At 36.5% G+C, this 24,235-nt stretch overlaps 1 protein-coding gene and 1 pseudogene across 5 annotated transcripts in view; both read right to left on the bottom strand.

The window, feature by feature from the left end:
- Positions 1 to 3,187: 3,187 nt before the first annotated feature.
- Positions 3,188 to 4,239, bottom strand: LOC113605568 (40S ribosomal protein S4-like; annotated as a pseudogene).
- A 10,065-nt stretch (positions 4,240 to 14,304) lies between these two features.
- ZNF790 (zinc finger protein 790) overlaps positions 14,305 to 24,235 on the bottom strand; it is a 33,596-nt gene continuing 23,665 nt past the window's right edge. For all 5 annotated transcript variants that reach the window (XM_027078923.1, XM_027078927.1, XM_027078928.1 and 2 more), the window contains exon 5: positions 14,305 to 18,074. In XM_027078923.1, coding sequence (XP_026934724.1) covers positions 16,396 to 18,074 — 1,679 coding nt within the window. In that variant the 3' untranslated portion in view covers positions 14,305 to 16,395. The remainder of the gene's footprint in view (positions 18,075 to 24,235) is intronic.

The raw sequence follows: 24,235 nt of genomic DNA, 5'->3' as shown, positions 1-24,235 counted from the left end.
GGTTTGTTTTGGTAGACACCATAACTCCCCATCCTCAGCTCAAGAAGAGTGAGTGGGCAAAAATCACAGTTATCTACTTCTTCCTTGGGAGGGAAAGACTGTGGAGAGCCTCCCCCAGAATATCTGGACAGGCTGATTGATAGGGGTCTTCTTTTCCAAAGGAGACATAAAAATGGCCGCAGGCACATGAAAAGAGGTTCAACATCATTAATTATTAGGGAAATGCAAATCAAAACCATAATGAAAGTTTACCTTGCACCTGTTATCATGGTTATTATCAAAAACACAAAAAGTAACGTGTTGGAAAGGATGTGAAGAAAACGGAACTCTTGCACACTGCTGGTGGGATTGTAAATTGGTGCAGTTGCTATGGGAAACAGTATAGAGGTTCCTCAAAAAATTAAGAATAGAACTGTCGTATGATACAGCTATTCCATTTCTGGGTATTTATCTGAAGGATACAAAAGCATTAACTTGAAAATATATGTGCATGCTATGTTTACTGCAGCATTATATACAAGTCAAGATATAGAAATTACCTGTCTCCGTTGATGGATGAATGAATAAAGAAGATATGGGGTATATATATTTATAGGAATACTACTCAGTCATAAAAAAGAATGAAATTTTGCCATTTCTGACAACATGGATAGACCTCGGTGGCTATTGTGCTAAGTGAAATAAGTCAGAGGGAAAAAGACAAATGCCATATAATTGTTACTCATATGTGGAAACTCAAAAACAAAAAGCAAAACAAAAAATGAACAAAACAAAATAAAAACAAAGTCACAGATACAGAGAATAGATTGGTGATTACCAGAGTAGTGCACTGGAGGGTGGGCCAATGGGTGAAGGCAGTCAATTGTACGGTGATGGATTGCAGCTACATTTTTGGAAGTGACCACTTTTTAGTGTATGGAGATGTTGAATTATAACATATACCTGAAACATATAATAATTTTTAAAAAGAAGACGAGGAGAGAGAACAGGGCAGAAAGAGTATTTCAAGAAATAATGTTTGAAAATTCCCAAATTCAGTAAAAAACAAATCTACACATTCATTAAAGAGATCCACATTCAGAGACACCATAAACTGTCAAAAGCTAAGACATAAAGAGAGAATCATGAAAGCAGCAAGGAAGAAGAAATTCAACATGTACGAGGGATCCTCAGCAAGACTAACAGCTCTTTTCTTATCACAAACAATAACTACCAGAAGGCAGTGTGATGATATATTAAAAGCACTGAAGGAAAAATAGTGCCAACCAAGAATTCTATATCCAGTGAAAGGTAACTACATAGGCAAATATAAAAGACAATATAAATGTACATTTTGTTTGTAACTCTTTTTTTCTCCTATTTCATGTAGAAGACAACTGCATAAAGCAAGAGTTACAAATACATTTTTGATCAGCGTGCTATGTATAAAGATGTAATTTGTATGACAATAACAGCACGAGAGAAAGAAGAAAATGGAACTGTAGAGAAGCAAGTTTTTAGATATAATTTTAATTAAATTGCCATTAATTTGAAACAGACCATTATAAATAAAGATATTTATTGCAATTCCCACAAAAAATAGCTGAATTAAAAAGTACTAAAAAATGACAATGGAATTATAATGACAAGATAGAAAAATGTCTAACACAAAGGAAGGCTGTAATGGAGGAATAGAGGGAAAAAAGATGTAAGACATAGAAAATAAGTAACAAAATGGAAGTTCTTTCTCATGAGTATAGTAAAAGTAAATAGATTAAGCACTCCAATTAAAGGTAGAGGTTAGCAGAGAATTTAAAAATATGATTCAACTATATGCTGAATACAAGAGACATTTAAGATTCAAAGAAAAAATTTCAGAACTGAAGGACAGAAAAAAAGATATACCATGCAAACAGCAGAAAAACAAAACTGGAGGGGCTATACTACTACCAGATAAAACATACGTTAAAACAAAATGATCAGAGACAAAGAGGTACATTCTATAATTAAAAAGCGTCAATCCAATCAAGAAAACATATAATTAGAAGCATATATGCAGGGACTTCCCTGGTAGTCCAATGGTAAAGAATCCACCTTCCAATGCAGGGGACGTGGGTTCGATCCCTGGTCAGGGAACTAAGATCCCACACAGGGATCGGACAACGGGGCAACTAAGCCCATGCGCCACAACTACTAAGCTCGCGCACCTCAACTAGAGAGGCTGCGTGCTGCAAACTACAGAGCCCATGGGCTCTGGAACCCACGTGCCATAGCTACAGAGCCCACGTGTCTTGGAGCCTGTGCTCCACAACTAGAAAGAAGCCCACGTGCCACAACAAAGAGCCCTCATGCCTCAACGAAGATCCTGCATGCTGCAACTAAGGCCTGACACAGCCAAAAACAAAACAAACAACAAAAAAACCATATATGCACGTAACCCAGCAACCCAAGTGTCCAGCACTAGATGAATGAATAAACAAAATGTGGCAGATACATAGAATATAATATTATTCTGACTTTAAAAAGAAGGAAATTCTGACACCTGCAACCGTATGAATAAACTTAAAGACAAAATGTCAAAATTTTGAAGAAAAATTAAAGGGAGAAATAGATAATTCAACAATAATACTTGGGGATATCAACAGTTCACTTTCAATAATGGATAAAACAACTGGGCAGAAGACCATCAAGGAAACAGAGGATTTAAACAACATAACCACCTAGACTTAACAGACATGTATAGAAAACTCCAACCAATAAGAGCAAAATACACATTTTCCTCAAGTATATATGCAATTTTTGCTAGGATAAACCATATTTTAGGCTAGAAAACAAGTCTCAATAAATTTAAAAGGATCTAAATCATACAAAGAATGTTCTCCAGTCATAATTAGAAATGAATAATAGAAGGAAATATGGGGAATTGACAAATATGTGGAAATTAAACAATAGTCTTAAATCAATGGGTCAAAGAAGAAATCACAAGAAAAATGAGAAAATACTTTGAAATAAATGAAAATGTAAACCCAACACAACAAAACTTGGAAGCAGCTAAAGCACCATAAAGAAGGAAACTTACAGCTGGTAAATGCTCATGTAAAAAAAGAATAAAAACCATATGATCCAGCAATTTCACTTTTTTTTAAAATGTAGTATTATCTTTAATTAAGTACAAAGACTTTTCCAATCATGTCACCTACAGATCATTTTATCCACTGCTCTGTTTGGCCGCCAGTCTCTTGTCGCTCTCCTCAGCAGTGATAAGGTGGATACCCTTTCCACGGGGAAGAGATCCATGGTTTGTTGCCTTTGCCAATAACGAAAACTTTGCAGAGCTGGATGGCAAAGCTGTTGCCATTGGCGTCTTTCTTATGAATTACATCAAAAGAACCAGGAGGGCTTCCCTGGTGGCGCAGTGGTTGAGAGTCCGCCTGCCGATGCAGGGGACACGGGTTCGTGCCCCACTCCGGGAAGATCCCACATGCCGCAGAGCGGCTAGGCCCGTGAGCCATGGCCACTGAGCCTGCGCGTCCGGAGCCTGTACTCCACAACGGGAGAAGCTACAACAGTGAGAGGCCCGTGAACCGCAAAAAAAAAAAAAAAAAAAAAAAAGAAAAGAAAAGAAAAGAAAAGAAACCCAAAAAACCAAAAAAAAAAGAACCAGGATGTCTCTCTTGGTTAGTGATCACACCAATTCTTCCCAGGTTAAAACCTCCAGTCACCATGCACAGGTTACCAGTGTCAAATTTGATGAAGTCAGTAATCTTGCCAGTCTCCAAATCAATTTGAATGGTGTTATTCACCTTGATGAGGGGATCAGTGTAGCAGATGGTGTGAGTATCATGGGGAACCAGATGAGGATTCCTTTTGTCCCCACAAAGATCTTTCTCACTTTGCACAACTTATACTTGGCCTCCTTCGGTGTAATATGATGAATAGCAAAGCGACCCTTGGTGTCATAGATCAGACGAAAATTCTCTCCAGTTTTGTCAATGCTGATGACATCCATAAAATCAGTGGGGTAGGTTATATCAGTGCGGACCTTGCCATCAATCTTAATAAAATGATGCATGCGTATCTTTACTTCATCTCCCGTTAGGGCATACTTAAGTCTGTTCCTTAGGAAAATGATTAGGGGGAGACATTCCCTCAGCTTGTGGGGACTGGTAGATGGATGAGGAGCAAACACACCAGTTTACCCAGCATCCAATGCTTTGGAGCTGATATGCACTTCAGGTGCTTCTTGGGACCATGAGCCATGGCTAGGCTAGGCATGAAAAGAGCCAGCAATTTCACTTCTGAGTGAAATTATAAGTGATGGTTAGGCCATTTTAAAATTAATTAATTTAGGAAATATTTTCAACAAAGAACACTTTTTTAAAATATATTTTATTATTATTTTTTTGGCTGCATTGCATCTTTGTTGCTGTGCACAGTCTTCCTCTAGTTGCGGCTAGTGGGGCCTGCTCTTTGTTGTGGTGTGTGGGCTTCTCATTGTGGTGGCTTCTCTTGTTGTACAGCACAACAGGCTCTAGGTGTGCAGGCTTCAGTAGTTGTGGCACATGGGCTCCATAGTCATGGCTCGTGGGCTCTAGAGCGCAGGCTCAGTAGTTGTGGCGCACAGGCTTAGTTGCTCTGTGGCATGTGGGATCTTCCCAGACCAGGGCTCGAACCTGTGTCCCCTGCATTGGCAGGCGGGTTCTTAACCACTGCACCACCAGGGTAGCCCAGGTCATTTATATTTAATGTAACTAATTACATGTTAGGATTTAAAGTCTGACATTTTATCATTTGTTTTCTGTTTGTACCCTTTTTTGTGCCTCGGTTTCCCTGTGTTGTTTGCCTATGGATTACTTAGACATTTTCTTTAGACTTGTATCTTTTGAGTATATCCCTTCATGTGATTTCTTCATGTGATAGGATATTATATTATTAGTAATATTGTACTACTAATATCAACTTTTACCAGTTCAAGTGGACTGTAGAAACATTACTGTTAGGTTACTTTATACTCTCCCCTTTATAATACAGTTGTCTTAAAAATCACCTTTACATATTTCAAGAACCATATGAGACAATATTTTAAAATGATTTTAAAATGTTAAAAGAGGATAGTCTATTATGTGTGCACATATATTTACCATTTTCTTGCTCTTTCTTCATTGTTAATGTTCCAAGTTTTCTTGTTATTATTTTCTTTTTGGATAAATAAATTTATTTATGCATTTTTTAGAGCAGATCTCTTGGTGATATAGTCTGATTTTCCTTCATCTGAGTATGTCAGATATATTACTTTCCTTCCTGAAGGATATTTTTACTGGTTGTAGAATATTGGGTTGAAATTTCCTTTCTTTTATCATTTTTCTTTTAGATCAAAAAATACGGGCTACTTCCCTGGCCTTCATGATTTCTGATGAGAAACGCACTGGCATTTGAATGATTGTTGTTCTACAGCAATGGTTCTCAACTGAGAACAGTTTCGCACCCAAGGGAATATTTGGCAATGCCTGGAGACATTTTGGGCTGTCACAACTAAGAGTTGCTACTGGTTTCTAGTGGATGGAGGCTAGGGATGTTGCAAAATAGCCTACAATAATAATATTGTAGCCCCCCACATAATAATTATTTGACAGAGTTGAGAAACCTTGTTATATAGGTTTCATTTCTCTCTGGGTGCTTTCAAGAACTTTTTTTTTGTCTTTAGCTTTCAGAAATTTGAATATGGTGTATCTAGATGTGAATTTCATTGGATTTAGCCTATATAATATTTACTCATCTTCTTGAATCTGTAGGTTTATGTCTTTTGTCAAATTTGAGAAGTTTTTTTAAAGTATTTTAAATTTATTTATTTTAATTTATTTTTGGCTATGTTGCATCTTTGTTGCTGCACGCGGGCTTTCTCTAGTTGTGGTGAGCAGGGGATACTCTTCGTTGTGGTGCACAGGCTTCTCATTGCGGTGGCTTCTCTTGTTGTGGACCACAGGCTCTAAGTGCACGGGCTTCAGAAGTTGTGGCACATGGGCTCAGTAGTTGTGGCTCATGGGCTCTAAAGCACAGGCTCAGTAGTTGTGGTGCACGGGCTTAGTTGCTCCGCAGCATGTGGGATCTTCCCAGACCAGGGCTCGAACCCATGTCCCCTGCATTGGCAGGCAGATTCTTAACCACTGTGCCACCAGGGAAGTCCCAAACTTGAGAAGTTTTTAAACCCTCTTTCTTCAAATATATTTTCAGCTCCGCTTTTTCTCCTCTCCTTCTGGGATTCTGATACAAATGTTAGATCTTTCATTGTTGTCCCTAAGGTCTAAGAGCTTCCACTTTTTTTTTTCCAATCTATTTTCTCTCTGTTGTTCAGAATGGATAATTTCTTTTGATGTATCTTCAAGTTAATTGATTACTTTCTTTGTCATCTCCATTCTGCTACTGTGCCCATCCCAGTGATTTTAAAAATTTAGTTATTGTATTTTTCAGTTCTAATATTTATATTTGGTTCTTTCTTGTATCTTTTCTTTCTTTCCTGATATTCCCTCTCAATCTTTCTCTCTCATTTGATTCAAGAGTGTTTTCAAATGCTTGTTGCATTTTTACGACAGCAGCTTTAACTCACGATCAGACAATTACATCTGTTGTTTGTTCCCATTCACATTTAGATTTTTCTGGTTCTCAGTATAAGAAGAATTTTTTTAATTGTTTCCTTGACATTCGAAGTATTAAGTTATGAGACTCCGGTTCCTATTTTTGTGTGTTTGACTTTTTAATTAAAACTGTCAAAATGTTTTCCAAAGTGTTTGTATTGTTTAAATTCCCATTAGCAATGTATGAGATTCAGTTTTTCCTCATCCTTTGCAACATGTGGTATATTCAGCTTTTTAAATGCTAACTAGTCTAATAGGTGGCATAATATTTACTTATCTGTTTTAATTTGCATTTTTCTAATGACTAATGATGTTGAATATCTTTAGATGCATTTATTTGACATCTGTATATGTTCTTTGGTTATATATTTGTTCAAATCTTTTGCTTATTTTTAAATTGGAGTATATTATTGGGTTTTGAAAATTCTTTTCATATTAAAATCCTTTATCAAGTATGACTGGAAAATATTTTTCCCAGTTGGTGGCTAACCTTTTCATTTTCTTAACAGTGTCTGTTGAAGAATAGAAATTTTCAATTTTCATGAATTATTATCATATTGTTCTTTAAATTTCAGTATAATGCCCAAGAAATTTTTGCCTAACCCAAAGTTCTATAAGTTTTATGGTTTTAGGTTTTACATTTTATATCTATGATAAATTTTAGTTATGTTTAATATGGTGTGAGGTATAAACCAAAGCTCTTTTTTTGCCTATGCATATTCATTTCTTCTAGTACTATTTGTTGAAAAGACCTTTATCCATTAAGCCACCTTTGCCACAAATCAGTTGTCCATATACATGTTTGAGTTTATTTCTGAACTCTTTTCTGTTCCATTGACCTATTTGTCTATCTTGATTACAATAACACACAATCTTGAATTAGTTTAGCTTTATAATAAGTCTCAAAGTCAGGTAGTCCATGTCCTTCAACTTTGTTATTATTTTTCAAAGTTGTTTTTCCTGTTTCATGTCCTTTGCATGTTCACGTGTATTTTAGAATCAGTTTCCACACACACACACACACACACACACAAAGGTAAAAGCTTCCTGATATTCTGGTTGGAATTCCATTTCATCTACAAGTCAATTTGGAAAGAACTGACACCTTAATAGTATGAAGTCTTCCAATTTCTGAACATAGTCTCTCTCTCCCCCCGCTTATTTAGGTCTTCTTTAAGTTCTCTCAGCAGTGTTCTTTAATTTTCATGGTACATACCTTGCACTTTTTCTAGAGTTGTCACTAAGTATCTAAGGCTCTTGAAGGTGTTCTAAGTGCCATTTTAAAAATTCAAGCTTCAGATTGTTCACTGCTAGGACATAGAAAATAATTTATGCATACTAATCCTTATCCTGCAACCTCACTAAACTCACTTATTAGTTCTAGTAGCTTTTTCTGTAGATGCCATCAGATTTTTTTCATATAGACATTCATATGTTAATGTAGTCTTATTTCTTCCCTTTCAATCTGGATACTTCCCCCCTCCCCCTGCACTGGCCAGAGCCTCTAATACAATGCTTAGTATGAATGTTGAGACCAGACATCTTTCTGTTGTTCCTGGTAGTAGGTCTTTCACCATTAAGTATGATGTTAGCTGTTGGCTTTTCAGATACTCTTTATTGCTCAAGGAAATTCCTTCTTTTCCTCTTAGCTGAGTTCTTCTCATTAATGGATGCTGGATGCCTAATACTTTTTTACTGGATACCAGACATAAATTTTGCCCTGTTAGGTGCTGCATATTTTTGTATACCTATAAATATTTTTTATCTTTGAGACGCCATTATTTGGAAAGTTTGATCCTTTTGAGGTACACTTTTAAGCTTTCTCAGGTGGCCTCAGAGTAGGGCTTAGTCTATGGCAAAATTTCCCCACAATTGAAGTAAAATCCTCTGAGTACTCTACTTGATGCTATGTGAAGTCTCAGGTTTTCCACTTTGGCTTTTGAGAGCAGGAATTATTCCTACACCTCTATGAGCTCTGTGTAAGTTCCCTCCAATTCTTTCAGGTGGTGATTTTTCCCTGGCTTAAGGTAGTTTTTTCACATAAATGTATTGATGAGTACTTAAGGGAAATTCTCTGCAGATCTCTGGAAATCTTTGTGTAATTCTCACCTTTTTGATGTTCTGCCCTGTAAATTCCGACGACATTGGCTTCATTGGACTCCTCATCCCATTTCAACACTAAGAGATCACTGGGCTCCACCTTGGTTACCCCTCCCAGCTATAAACTGTGCAATCATAGGGGTCATCTCATTTCTTCTCTCAGGGATCATCATCCTTCATTGGAATTGAATATTTTTAAATGTTCAATGTCTTGAAAACCATTGTTTCACCTATCTTGTTCACCCTTTTAGTTATTTCAGCTGTTCAAGTAAATCTGGCCAATTTTTCCATCTTGGTCAGAAGCAGTCAACTGTTCAGTCTTTTAATGGTGACTGTTGATTAACAGGATTAATGAAATTAATGTGAACACATCAGACTTTTCCTTTCTGGTTAAATTTAAAATGTTTTGTTTAGGAAATATACTGTACTCTGTTGTTATGAAACATTCTCAGATGTTGTGTTCTAAAAGTTTTGTCTTTTGCTTTTAAATCATCAGTCCATCTGGAATTCATTTCCATGTATTATTCCATGACTGCTTGATTGCATTCTTATATGGATACTCAATTGTTCTAGAACAAGTTATTGAAGAGGTGTTCATTCCCCAGAGCTCTGTATTGCCACCTTTATAACTAATTAAGTGGTCCTATAAGAATGGATCTATTTCTGACATCCTTGTTTGGTTCCATTGGTCTATTTATCCATATGCATGATACCATACTGTATTACTATCTATACATTTATTTCTTAATATATGATAGAATGTCCTTCCCTGTTGTTCTTATTCTTTAATAGTGTCTTTCTTATTCATGACCCTTTGCATTCCCATATAAATTTTAAAATCAGCTGGTTAAGTTTTGAAAAATTCCTGTTGTCATTTTTTAAATTGGATTTGCTTAAATCTCTAGGTCAATTTTGAGAACAAGCAATTTTACAACATTGATTCTTTAACATATTACTGGGGTAAAGAGCTCATTTTATCCAAGTCTTTGAAATGTTCTCTTAACATGCTTTCATTGTTTTCTGTAGAGGTCTTTTGTTATACTTATTCCTATCAGTTATTTTTCGTTTGTTTGTTTTGCGGTACGCAGGCCTCTCACTGTTGTGGCCTCTCCCGTTGCGAAGCACAGGCTCCGGATGCGCAGGCTCAGCGGCCATGGCTCACGGCCCCAGCCGTTCTGTGGCATGTGGGATCTTCCCAGACCAGAGCACGAACCCGTGTCCCCTGCATCGGCAGGCGGACTCTCAACCACTGTGCCACCAGGGAAGCCCCAAATATTTTTAATGCTATTGTAAATGTGTACTTTAAATTTTTAATTTTCTTTCTTTCCTTAATAGGAGAACCAAGAAAAGAACCCTAGAATTTTGAAGCAAACACAAGACCTCTTCCAGATGCCTAATTTTACCCTAAGAGATACTGCCTGGCTAACCAGAGGACAATACATGACCGTACGTGTCGAATTTTTCACCAAGAAGTTGGTATTATTTGTTCTTTCAAGACATCTGGGATGCGTGCAGAGGTCCATCATTAATTTTTGAAGATACAGTTTCACAATTGGCTCAGACTCCCATGTGGCATCTATTCTCATTGCTACTTCTCCCACAGATAACATCTATAGCCCCATGGGCAACATGATCAGTTGACTAAGGAAGAAAACTTAAGCATGTTACGTTGGCCGAGCCATAGACTTCTGCAGCTTTATATTTCTTCATGAGCAGAGTATGAAGATATCTGTGTGCTATGTGAATACTCACCAAAGTGCATCCATTTTAGAGAAGACTCCAGAGAAGTAGACAGAATGTCAGTCAACCTCTACCCAGCTCCACTACCATTCTCTCAGTTGTAATGAATGGCAGGGATGGAGGTTATATGTAGGAACATTGACTTCCTTTCAACAAGACTAACCTGGATATTGCCACTGCTGAGTGCCCAACCTGCAAAAGTTTAAACAGAAGCCTGATGTCACTTTTCTCTAGAAAAGGGCAGTCACCCTTTTGGTGATATACTGACTACACTGGAACACTTTCATAATGGAGCGGGACATGATAGCCATATGGGATGGGGGAGAAACAGGTGATTAATTAAGGATTTTCTATTACTATCCAGCATTGAGGGACTTACTGAATGTATTATTCACCATCATAATCCCATGTAACAGTGGTTCTAAATGAATACATAATTTTAAAGCAAAATAAATAAGGTAGTGGTGACATAACAATGAGATTTACCTGTCTTACCATGGATCCCATCAACCCAAAGTAGTCTGTCGTAATAGAATGGCAGAATAATTGTAAACGTAATTATTGTGCCATCTGGCAGGAAAAAACCCTTGTTTAGGTTGGAGTACTGTTCAGGATGTTGCTGTTTCTCAAAAAACCAGAATAGATAGGTCTAGGAAACAAAGAATGGAGCAGGTCCTTTCATTATTACATCTCAGCAGGCCCAGTAACTAGTGTTCATACCCAACCACTAATATTTTTGCTTTCCATTCCTATTTTGGGCTTTGCTATTTCTGAATTCTTAGTTCCAAAGGAACCTTCTGCTAGGGGGCAGAATGACTCCAATGACCTTATAACTGAATCTGCCATTTTGCCATTTGAGGCTCTTATAACAGTGACAAAAAGGCAAGGGAAAGATGTTAAAGAATGACATCCACAGAAAATCATCCTGATTATCAAAAAGGAGGCAGGAAAAAGTATGTTTGGAACCCAGAGAAAAATCTGTGGTGTTTCTAGTACTTCCATGTTCACTGGTAAAAATTAATGGATTACAATAGCAACTCCAAAGAGACAGGATGAATAGCTCAGACCCTTCAGGAACAAAGGTGTCAACCCAACAATAACTCCCAGCTTAAAGTACAATAAAATGTTAATGGTAGAGTCCAGGCAGTGGGCATATGCTGTCTACTGTAATATTCTTTCAGCTTTTCTGTATGTTTGAAAATTTTATAATAAAATCATGGACAAAAAAAGGGATGGAGGGAACATAATCTGCAATGCTGTTAGCAAAGGGAACATGAAATAAGTATCTGAAGGAAATATTAAATATCGATTATAGTCTCAAGACTTGAAAAAGGAGAACTATAGTAGCTCTATATTCTTTCTTCACTGATTTGTAGTGTGTACATATGTGTGTGTAAAAATGATAAATGCTTACTTTTATTCCTTTACTTATCAAATTTTCAGAATAAGCTGGTACTTTGGCAAGCTCCATAAAAGGTTCTATCAAAAATTTTTTCATTTTGAATTTGGAAGCTTTACCTACAATCACTGTTTCAGTCCACTGCAATAGCTTTTACGTGTTCAGATTATCCTACCTTTGGTCAGTTCCTTCAGGTTGACATGATTCTACAGTCTTTGACAGCTTTCTTGCTTTTAGGCATAAAATATATGTCAGAATAATCATATATACATCTCCTACCCTTGACCTGTTCATATGCCATTTCTCCAAGGAGCCCTTGCTTCCTTTTATAGAAAACAGAATTTAGGAACCACAGATTGTACACATGAAAACATGGTGCTCACTGCTTCCATGTCACTAATGTTTTTAGACTCCTTCATTGGAGAGGTAGGAAATGCACACTTCAAATTCACATGAAAGACTACAGGCATTTTACTTCTTTATTTTTTATTTTGCAAAAATTAAATCCTCATGAAATTAAGTTATGTACTTAATTTTGGACTCACCTACAATAATATCAATATTACCTTTAACAAAAGGCTAGTAAAGCAAGCACAGATTTCATTGTATTTCTTTGTCCTTGAGATATAGCTCTCCTACTACTATGTCAAAATACTTTAACATCATTTGAAATTATTTTTCTTTACATTGTTATGTAATAAGCTGATTGTGAATCAAATTCACTGGTTTTGATATTAGGATTGCTATTTCCCCTTTGCCTTCTTTTTTAAAATAAAAGTCAATACGTAAAGTATCTCCATGGATCCAAAGTAAAAATATAAAACGGTCAATCAAAGATAACTACCTTCCGTCCTTGCTTTCTCCCAACTGTTGTTTCACTTTATTTCTTTTTGAAAGTATAGGTATATATAGTATTCCTCTATTCCTTTCACAAATGTTAGCATAATATACATATTATTTTCCACTTACCTATTTTTTCATTTAACCTATCATGAAGATCACTCTATAGAAGTATACAGCTGCACGATATTCCACTGTTACATAAATATGCTAATTAAACCAGTTTATGCTGGGCATCTGGATTGTTTCCAGTCTGCTGCACTTATATATAGTATTTTTTTAATTTTTGTGCATACCACACTTTATAATTTTACCAATGTATCTTTAGGATAGAAGCAAGGGTCTGGGTCTTATGGGATATGCAGAGATTACACATGGGCAATGCTCAATTCCCTCATATAAGAGTTGTACTGTTTTACATTTTCAGCAGCAATGTGAGAGTCCTTGTTTTTCCAGTCTTGCTAATAGAATATTTTAATACCTTGTTGGATTTCTGTCCATCTGATTGGTATGAAGTGGTATCTCAATGTAGTGTTACTTATATTCTCATCTCAACTTTTAGGCTCTTTATGGTTATTAGTTTGTGATATAGTTGCAAATATCTCCAGTTTGTAATTTTCCTGTATCTTTGTGAATACTGCTTTAGTGCTACAGAAAACTGACTTCTTCCTCCTTATTTCTACTGGATCTTTAATTCATAGTTATTGATATCTCAATTCCAAGGTTATAAAGGAATCCACTCATGTTTTCTCATAGTACTTGTAAGTTTTTCTTTTCTCCCCCCTTTTTGATATTTAGATCTCTTGATTTGCTGGGAATTTACCCTGCTTTATACTGCCAGGAATTAATCTAGTTCTATCCCCTACATTTTATCCAGATGCACTAAGACTAATTATAACAAGTTCTTTTCCAACATGGTTGTAGTAAAATGGCTCCTGAGAAGAAAGGTGGTTAGGGAAAAACTAAGGGCTTTCTTTCATCTATAAGATAGGCTAGAGAAGACATCATCAATATTCACAAACATATCAGTGGAGTGGAGCTCAAGAAGCATGTACCTCAGGCATTCAAGGAGATCCAGAAATTCACCATGAAGGAGACAGGAGCAGTAGATAATACACTCAACAAGGCAGTCCAGGCCAAAGGAAAACAGAATGTCTCATACTTGTCTTTATATGGATGTCCAGAAGGTTCTAAATGTTATTTTTCTCAGTGTACTGGTCACCTTAAAAAAAAGTTTAGTCAGCATGAATGAAATAGCTTGTTTATTAATAATAAAGCAATATAACAAAAATAATTTTCATTTTCCCCATGAGTTGTGAAATTCCATAGAAGACAATAATTCGGATGGAAGTACTGTTCCCTAATACTGTTTCTTTTCTAAAATAAATTTATTTATTTTATTTATTTTTGGCTGTGTTAGGTCTTCGTTGCTGTGCACGGGTTTCCTCTAGTTGCGTCGAGCGGGGGCTGCTCTTCATTCCAGTGTGTGGACTTCTCACTGCGGTGGCTTCTCTTGTTGCAGAGCACGGGCTCGAGGCTTGCAGGCTTCAGTAGTTGTGGCTCGCGGGCTCTAGAGCGCAGGCTCAGTAGTTGCAGTGCATGGGCTTAGGTGTTTCGCGGCATGTGGGATCTTCCTGGACCAGGGCTCGAACCTGTGCCCCCTGCATTGGCAGGTGGATTCTTAACCACTGCACCACCAGGGAAGCCCCCCTAATACTGTTTAACTACTGTTAAATAACTGAATTATAAACACGCTAAATATATGTACATATATTCACTATTCCTTAATTCATGTAATACTAAAAGATACGAAGAAAATGCACATAGAATAAACTTATTAAGTACTAAACTGAGAAGATTACATTTTCATCATATTTTGCTGTTGTTTAAACTGTAGAATTACCACCCATCCAGATCAGAGATTAAACATTCTGAGTAAATATCGTTTGACTCTCATATTTTTTTTCATGTATGTTCATGAATGAAATTATTCTGGAATATGTTGTTCAAGGGCTACATTTAATTTTATTATCAGAATTATGTTATTTAGTCTTTTAGCATGAGTGAACAATTTTTCCATAGGATTTTCTGTTCCTTCAGGGGGTACCCTATACAATTATCTGATCCTCTGTTTTTTTTTAAAAAAAGTTTTCTTCCAATTAGCCCTTTTTATTTACTCTCAAATTTTAATCATTTAAGATAATGTTTTCCTAGAAAATAAACTTTACTTTCTATATTTAAAAATTTGTGTCTAATGGTTTATATATATTTACATGACCTTTAAAAATTCATCTAAACATATGGTTGTATCACATTTCTCCTTTCTTATAATGTGGAGGCATTGTCAAAGTCTAGTAAATAATAGTTTTCTTCAAAGAAACATTTTGATTTAAAATAAAAATCCTTCAGTATTGTTCTTTATTCCATGATTTTGGCATTATTTTCCTTAAACCTTTCCATCAGTTCACTTGGAGGCATTTGCTCTTATTCTAGCTTGTTTGGGTAATCATTATTTAACTTGATAAATATTTGGACCCCATAATATGACAGGAAGTGTTCTAAAAGCTGGAGATACAGTGGTGACAAGAAATAAACTGCCTTCAATCTTCTTGGTTTTATACACAGAGCAATTTCCATTGAGAAGTGCTATGGCCACATTCATAGGATCTGATTTATAGGAGTCTCATTATCATTCACATCCAAATTGCCTGTGATTTCACTTTTGATTTACTCATTAATCTGAGAATTATTTATATATGTAGCACTAAACTTCCAAGAGGTCAGAATTCATTTGGCTATTTTCTAATTTCCAAAATTTGATTGTGGTGATAAAATGGATTATGCCATTTGGCTTTAGAAATTTGTTAGAAACAAATTTCTTCCAAATGCCTTAAAAAATGCTGAGCACTCAACAACCCCACTTTCATGAAAACCATAAGGCTTTCTTTATAGTATGAGTTTTTTATGTAGCAAATGAAATTAATACTGAATCAAAGCTTTCTTTGCTTCATTCGATTTTACCAGTTTTCCTTCAGAATTAACATTCTGCTGTTCAGTAAGACATACATACAGATGGCATATTTGTCTATAATCTCTTAAGGTCTTCCTCTCATAGAAATGGTCTAATACTATTATTAATGATGGTCATTAAATCATTTAAATCCTCAAACTAATGTAACCCTTACAATCTGATAAGTAAGCAAACACAGAATTAAGTTACTTTCCAAAAAATTAGGAGGTAAGAGGTACTGAAACTAAGACATACCAAATAAATTGTATGACACAGCTTAAGGCTTTTCCAGATTAATTACAAAACACAAATTCACCTTTGGTGTGATTTTGTGGAAGTGCAACAAGATTTAAGTAATGATGGAAAGTTTCCCTAGATGAGTTAGACTTCAGTTCTATGCTGCACAATATCAATGACGTGGAGAATCTTTTCAGAATGATTCAGAAGGGATTCACACTACCATCTTACTTGTAGGACTTTACCCGATATTCTATAATTGATAACCAATCAGTAAAGCTTTCGTCCATTAATATAGATTGCATTAGAAATTCTTTGCTGTTGAGTGTGTTTCGTGCTCTGTCAAAAGGTCTTCCAATATTATTTACACTACGGGCTTTCTCAAAAGAAGGAATTAACTGAGATCAATTAACAAGTCATGAATAAAGACTTTTCCTACATTTTTATATCACAAGATTTCACAAGAGTGAAATAAAGTGAGAGCCTGGAGAAAATGCCCTCTCAAAATCTTTACGTTCATAGGATTTCTCAAAAGTGTAAATACTCTGGTGTTGAGCAAAGTATGAGTCATGACTAATGGTGTTCCCATAATATTTCCATTGATAAAGATTCTCATCACTGTGAATTTTCTGTTCAGCAAAATAAGAATGGTGACTAAAGATCTGGCCACTTTCCTTACATTTATAGGGTTCTGCATCAGTATGAATTTTCCTATGTCGTGTTAGTTGTGAACCCCAGATAAAAGATTTCCCACATTCTTTACATACGTAAGGTTCCTCACCAGTATGTATTCTCTGATGTCGTGTAAGTTGTGAACCCCAAAGAAAGGCTTTTCCACACTCTTCACATTCATATGATCTCTTTCCAGTATGGATTTTCTGATGTCGATTAAGTTCTGAACCACGAAAAAAGGTCTTTCCACATTCCTTACATTCATAGTTTCTCTCACCAGTATGAATTTTCTGATGTCGATTAAACTCTGAACCATGAATAAAGGTCTTTCCACATTCCTTACATTCATACGGTTTTCTCTCATTATGAATTTTCTCATGTTGAGCAAGGTATGAGGCCCATATAAAAGTCTTCCCACATTGCTTACATTCAAAAGGTTTCTTACCAGTATGAATTCGCTGATGTCGAGCAAGGTGTGAACTCCAGACATAGGCTTTCCCACATTTCTCACATTCATAGGGTTTCTTACCAACGTGAACGTTCTGATGTCGAGCAAGATTTGAACCACGAATAAAGGCTTTTCCACATTCTTTACATTCATGAGATTTCTCACCAGTATGAATTCTCTGATGCTGAGTTAGGTGTGAGCCACGAGTAAAAGTTTTCCCACACTCCTTACATTCATAAGGTTTTTCACCAGTGTGAATTCTCTGATGTTTAGTAAGATGTGATCGCTGACTAAAGGCCTTCCTACAGTCATTACATTCATAGGGTTTTTCACCAGTATGAATTCTCTGATGTCGAGTAAGGTCTGAGCCACAACTAAAGGCCTTGCCACATTCCTTACATTCGTAAGATTTCTCACCAGTATGAATACGCTTATGGACACTAAGTTGTGAATGAAATCTAAAGGCCTTCCCACATTCCTTACATTTAAAAGGTTTTTCACCAGTATGAATTCTCCTATGACCAGTAAGACTTGAACGCAAACTAAAAGCCTTCCCACATTCTTTACATTCATATGTTTTCTTAGCAGTGTAAACTGTCTGATATTGAGTAAGTTCTGAATCAGGAAAAAAGGTCTTCTCACATTCCTTATCGTCACAAAATTTTCCACCAGTGTGAATTAACTGATGTTGAATACAGTCTGCGTCAGAACAAAATGCTTTCCTACACCCTTTAAATTCATTCAGTTTCTTTACTGTATTAAGTCTCTGAAGTAGATTAAAAGTTGTGTGCTGGTTAAATGTGGGCATTTTTTCACAGGTGAGTATAATCTGCTTAAAACATTCTTCCTGGTTTTCCTGTTGTGTTTCAAACTGACCTTTGCTTTCCCAATCACCTTTAAAACATAAACATTCAAGGCTATGTTTTTTACAAATTTCCATTATTTCCCACTGAGGCAATCCTCTGTCAAAAATGCCATTTTTTGGTGATGTCTTGGTCTTACACCTGGATTGCATGTCTGAAAAATAAGAAAACAAATTCATACTGTTTTACTGTTCAAAAAGAACTAAAAATAAGAAAACAAATTCATACTGTTTTACTGTTCAAAAAGAACTAAAATTTCCAAGGTAGATATAAGAAATAAATCCTAAAATAAATAGAGCAGGAACTTCCCTGGTGGCACAGTGGTTAAGAATCCACCTGCCAATGCAGGGGACATGGGTTTGATCCCTGGTTGGGGAAGATCCCACATGCCGAGGAGCAACTAAGCCCATGCACCACAACTACTCAGCCTGTGCTCTAGAGCCCACAAGCCAAAACTACCGAGCCCACGCGCCATAACTACTGAAGCCCATGCACTCTAGGGCCCGCATGCTGCAACTACTGAGCCCAAGTGCTGCAACTACTGAAGCCCATGAGCCTAAAGCCCATGCTCTGCAACAAGAGAAGCCACCACAATAAGAAGCCGTGCACCACAACAAAGAGCAGCCCCCGCTCGCCACAACTACAGAAAGCCCATGCGCAGCAACAAAGTCCCAATGCAGCCACAAAACATAAATAAGATAAAATAAAATAAATAGAGCATATGAAATGTGAATGGCTTAACAAATTCTGGGCAATATGAAAAAGGGCAAGAAATAAACAGAAATTTTAACGAACTAAAAAAGCTGAGGCAGGTGATTAAATATATAAAGTTTTGCTCAGGGACTTCCCTGGTGGTGCAGTGGTTAAGAATCCACCTGCCAATGCAGGGGACATGGGTTTGAGCCCTGTTCCGGGAAGATCCCACATGCTGTGGTGCAATTAAGCCCATGTGCCACAACTACTAAGCCCACATGCCACAACTACTGAAGCTCATGAGGCTAGAGCCTGTGCTCCACAACAAGAGAAACCACTGCAATGAGAAGCCCACGCACCGCAACAAAGGGTAGCCCCTGCTCACCACAACTAGAGAAAGCCCACGTGCAGCAACGAAGACCCAACACAGCCAAAAATAAATAATAAATTAAAAAAAATATATATATATATATATATAAAGTTTTGTTCAGGTCAATTTCATCTGAGGAGTTCAACAACAACAAAAAAATAAGTGCAGGTACTACCCCAATCATGGGATATCAATTTAAAGACTTAAGATTGTTTTACCCAGTATGGTAAATCAACACTTAGCACATGTTAGGTATTAAAAAAAATTCTGTAAAAAAAACAATACACTACATGTCAAAAAAAAAAAAAGCAAAGGGGGGCAGTTATAGGAGGGAGTAAAGGATAATATTAAAAAAATCAGGGATCAGGAAGCACAATTGGCATCATGTGATAGCAATGTAATACACCTCATTGTCTAATCCCTTCCATCTCTACTGAAATGAGTACACATAATTCTACATTACTTTCTGTACAGATAAGAGGAAACAAAAGCATATCCATGCTAGTTCAGAGAAATGGAATCATACGTACTTACTCATTCTTCCATTTGCCTATTCACATTTAAATACTTTGCCCTGCTCATTTTCTCCACTGTGCCTATTAGTCAAGTCATATTTTGTCAGATGATCCCAACCAAGGTGTTTTTGTTTTATTTCTTGAGTTTATAGTATTGCTCATCCATTCGATTTTATGCTTTCAAGCCATTTCTCAAGTGACCTTTACCAAATCTCCATGGGATATCACATTTATTGGTAAAATATTTTAGAAGAACAAAGCAAGAAAATACTACAACTGCTACTATTTGAATATGCTGAAGGGCTTATCCAATTTCTACTATTGAAATTGTACTGGGGGGGTTGGGAGGGAGGCTCAAGAGGGAGGGGATATACGTATACACATAGCTGATTCACTTTGTTCTACAGCAGAAACAGAACATTGTAAAGCAATTATACGCCAATAAAAGAAAAAAAGAATTTGTACTGGTATTAGCATTTGGCTTAGAGACTGACAGAACATATGACATGTTCTCAAGGCTAAAGTAACGGAGATTGGTATCTAGGGTCTGTCTACAGGGGGTGTCCTAAACATCTCTCATGTTGAGTTATAACTGAAGGACCATAACCTAGGAATGTGAGTAAAACAGAGGTAGACCTACACAGGAACTACAGCTCAGTTTCAATTTATCCCAGTGACCAAGGAAGGCAACGGATTGAGATAACAACAAAAATGCTTCAGAACTTGGTAAAAGCGAACAGAAATTCTCTATAAAGGAAGATATCCTAGTGATTAGTTTCACATTTTGCAAACAGTGTCTGGCACAAAATTAAAGGAATAACCAGACAACATGAATATAGAAACTATAGAAACAATAGATAAGCAGAAATACATCTATAAGGATTCTAGATATTGGAGTTATGAGACAGAGTTTAAAAATAACTATGCTCAAGTAGCTAAAACATAAAATTAATCATTTTATCAGAGAACAAGAAACCAATATAGGTCAAAAGAAAAATTCTATGAGAAAAAGACTGGAAAAGTCATAAGAGAAGAATTATGACATAGAAGATTCAGTTAGGAGATTAAACACAAGTGTAAATGGAAACTTACACAGAGAAGAATGGAAGAAGCAGCAATATTTGAAAAGATAATGGCTGAGAATCTTAAAAACAATGCCCATGAACAGGTGTATGAAAAAATAAATTACAGCATACCCATGAATGGAATACTACAGAGAAATAAAAAATAAACTAGTGATAAACACAACAACATAGAAGAATCCGAAAATTATGCTAGCAAAAGAAACAAGGCCAAAAAAGTATACACTGTATAAGTCAATTTATATAAAATTCTAGAACATATAAACTAATCTAGAGTTGCAGAGAGCAAGTTAGTGATTTCTTTGGGATGGAGGTGGAAGAAGGGATGGATAACAAAGGGACACAAGGAAATTTGGCAATGACTGAAGTGTTTGTTGTCTTGATTATAGTGATAATTTCATGGATACACACACATGTCGAAACAGATCAAACTGTAACTTTAAATATGTGGAGTTTATTATTCTCCAATTATACTTCGATTAAGTTGTAAAATAAAAATTTTAGGACCAAAAGAAAACTAAAATCCTAAAGAAAACAAATATAATTTTAGTCACTCTAACTAGGCACTAGTGTATTAGTGTTTTCTTTATGTTAATGCCCAATCACACTAAAAATTAAAAGTATTAAGCCAACAAGTGATATGGATAAATCAAGCACAGAGCAGAATTATTGAATAAATATGAGTAGCAAATCGGTAAACAACTCAGGGGAAATATTTGTCCTCACTAGAAATCAATAGCCTTTATCCTATTAAATTATTAGAAGGTTTTAATTAAAAATGACCCATTTTTAGTGAGGCTACACTGAAACTTATTTTGTTCCTGACCTCCATATGAACCAATGCCCTCCAATCCTTAAGAAAACACAAGGATTAATGTCCACAATATACAAAAGCATTCAAGTAGTAGCTACCTCTAGGATGCCCATGTGCTTACCATGAATCAGCTGTTTGCTTCCAAACCTGTTTATACCAACTGTTCCTGATATTTTATTTATATATTTTAAATAACATTATGTAAAGAAATATGAGAGAAAGGTTGTCTGTTTTTATGAAAACTAAGCTGAATGCTCTACAAAAACTCATTCAAGAAGGCTACAAATTTTATGTTAGTAGTTTAGAGACTCAATCATAAAGACTGGAAAAAAATAGGAGGGCAGCTCAAAATGAAAACATGGGAAGATCCTGAACTCACCTCCTCCCACAGACACATCAAATCTAGTTAAATACAGATACCCTCTGAAAAAGACCTGACACTTAACTGAAAAGCTCTTGCACAGCAAAAGATCAAAGGGCCACACTGAGACAGGCAGGAGAGGTAGAGAAGTAGTCTTTCCAAAAACCCCACCCCTGGTGTGGCAATTCACAGTTGGGGGGGATCTCACAAATACAGAGTTCCCTAGGAGGAGCAAAGGGTTCAAGCCCCACATTAGACACCCCAAACCTTGGGATCTACACTAGAGAGATGAGCCTTCAAAATGCTTGGCTTTGAAAACCAATGGGGCTTATGTCCAAGAAAACCAAAGGGTTATAGGAAATGGGGATTCTGCTCTTAAAGGGCTTGTGCACAGATTTACTCACCCCAGGACCCAGGGAAAAAGCAGAAGTTGCAAAGTGCCTAGACCATATATGGAGATCCTTTTGCTAATATTAAATTATCTGCTGGGACCTGCTGTAACTGTCTCCAGGGATGGAGGTGCTGGCGGGTGCCACTCTACACTCTCCCTCTACTTTGCAAGCACCAGTGGGATGTGCTCCCCACAGTCCCACCCAAGCTGGTGACTGGGATTGCCCCAGCCTTGTGTGTCCGCACAGCCATACCCAACCCATTGGGCAGTCTTGCCCCAGCCTGGTGCTCTCTGCAGCCCCACCCAACACAAGTCAAGTCAACATGGGGGACGTCCACATACCCAAGCCCGCATCCAAGGGGACATCCCTTGAATACCTGGCTCTGAGGGCCAGGGGGGGTTGTGTTTCTGGGTTCCATGGGACTGAAAAAATCAGAGAGTTCTTGGAAGGCTATTACCCCCAGGGTACTGCAAAGACAGCAGACTGAAACACAGTCCCAGTCTTCCTATAACCACTCTTCAAGACTGGGAGAGGTAGCTGTTTCACCTAATACATAGAAGCAGAAATAAAGAGTCAAGCAAAATGAGGGAAAAAGAAATATGTTCCAAATGAAAAAGCAAAATAAAATCCCAGGAAAAATATCTTAATGAAATGAAGATAAGTAATTTATCTGATAAAGAGTTCAAAGTAATGGTCATAAAAATGCTGAGGAGCATCTGACCTTGGGAGAAGAATGAACACTGAGAGAACTTCAACAAAGATGGAAATATAAAAAAGTACCGAACAGAAGTAACAGAGTTGAAGAATACTGAACTGAAAAACACACTAGAGGTGTTCAACAGCAGACTAGATAAAACAGAAGAAAGGACTGGTGATTAGAAGACAGGGTAGTGAAACTCATACAAACAGAGAGCAAAAAAAAAAAGTTTTTAAAACTGAAGATAGCTTGACAGACCTATGGGACAACATCAAGCAGAACAACATTCACATTATAGGAGTCCCAGGAGAAGAGAGAGAGAAAGAAAACTTATTTTGAAAAATAAGGTTGAAAACTTCCATAACCTGGGGAAGGAAACAGACATCTAGATCCAGGAACCCCAGAGAGTTCCAAACAAGATAAACAAAAAGACATCCACACCAAGATGCAATATAATTGAAATGTCAAAAATTAAAGATAACGAGAGAACTTTAAAAGCAGCAAGAGAAAACAACTTGTTACACACGAGGGAACCCCATAAGACAATGAGCAGATTTTTCAGCAGAAACTTTGCAGGCCAGAAGGGAGTGGCATGAGATATTCAAAGTACTAAAAGCAAAAAACTTACAGTCAAGAATACTCTACCTGGCAATGTTATTATTCAGAATTGAAGGAGAGATAAAGAGTTTACCAGACAAGCAAAGGCTAAAGGAGATCACTACAACTACACCAGCCTTACGAGAAATATTAAAAGGACTTTTTTAAGCTGGGAAAAGGGCACTAGTTAGGACACTATAACATATGAAAAAAACCCTCAGTGGTGAAGGTAATATCTAGTAAAGGTAGTAGACTAATTACTTATAAAGCTAACATAAAAGTTAAAAGACAAAAGTAATAAAAATAACTATAACTACAATAATTAGTAAAGGGATACACAAAATGAAAAGATGTAAAATATGAAATCAGAAACAAAATGTGGGAGGAGAGGAGTAAAAATGTAGAGTCTTAGAATGCATTCAAGTTAACTTGCTATCAACTTAAAGTAGAGTGTACATATACATACACACACACACACAGGCACACACATATATGCTGATATTTGTGAGCCTCATGACAACTACAAAGCAAAATTCTATAATACAGAAAAGATGAGAATGGAATCTGGAAAAAAAAACACTAAAGAAATTCATCAAATCACAAGGGAAAAGAGCAAGAGAAGAGGAACCACAAAACAGCCAGAAAATAATTAACAAAATGACAGTAAGTATATCCTATCTATAATTATTTTAAATGTAAATGAATTAAATTCATTATTCAAAAGACATATAGTGGCTGAATGGATAAAAAAGAAGACCCATCTATCTGCTGCCTACGAAAGACTCACTTCAGGT

Source organism: Aethalodelphis obliquidens, unplaced genomic scaffold, assembly GCF_003676395.1.
Source record: "Aethalodelphis obliquidens isolate GAN/ISIS:26980383/991018 unplaced genomic scaffold, ASM367639v1 scaffold43, whole genome shotgun sequence".
Taxonomy (NCBI): domain Eukaryota; kingdom Metazoa; phylum Chordata; class Mammalia; order Artiodactyla; family Delphinidae; genus Aethalodelphis; species Aethalodelphis obliquidens.
The sequence above is the reverse complement of the archived record's forward strand: the minus strand, read 5'-3'. Positions and strand labels throughout refer to the sequence as shown.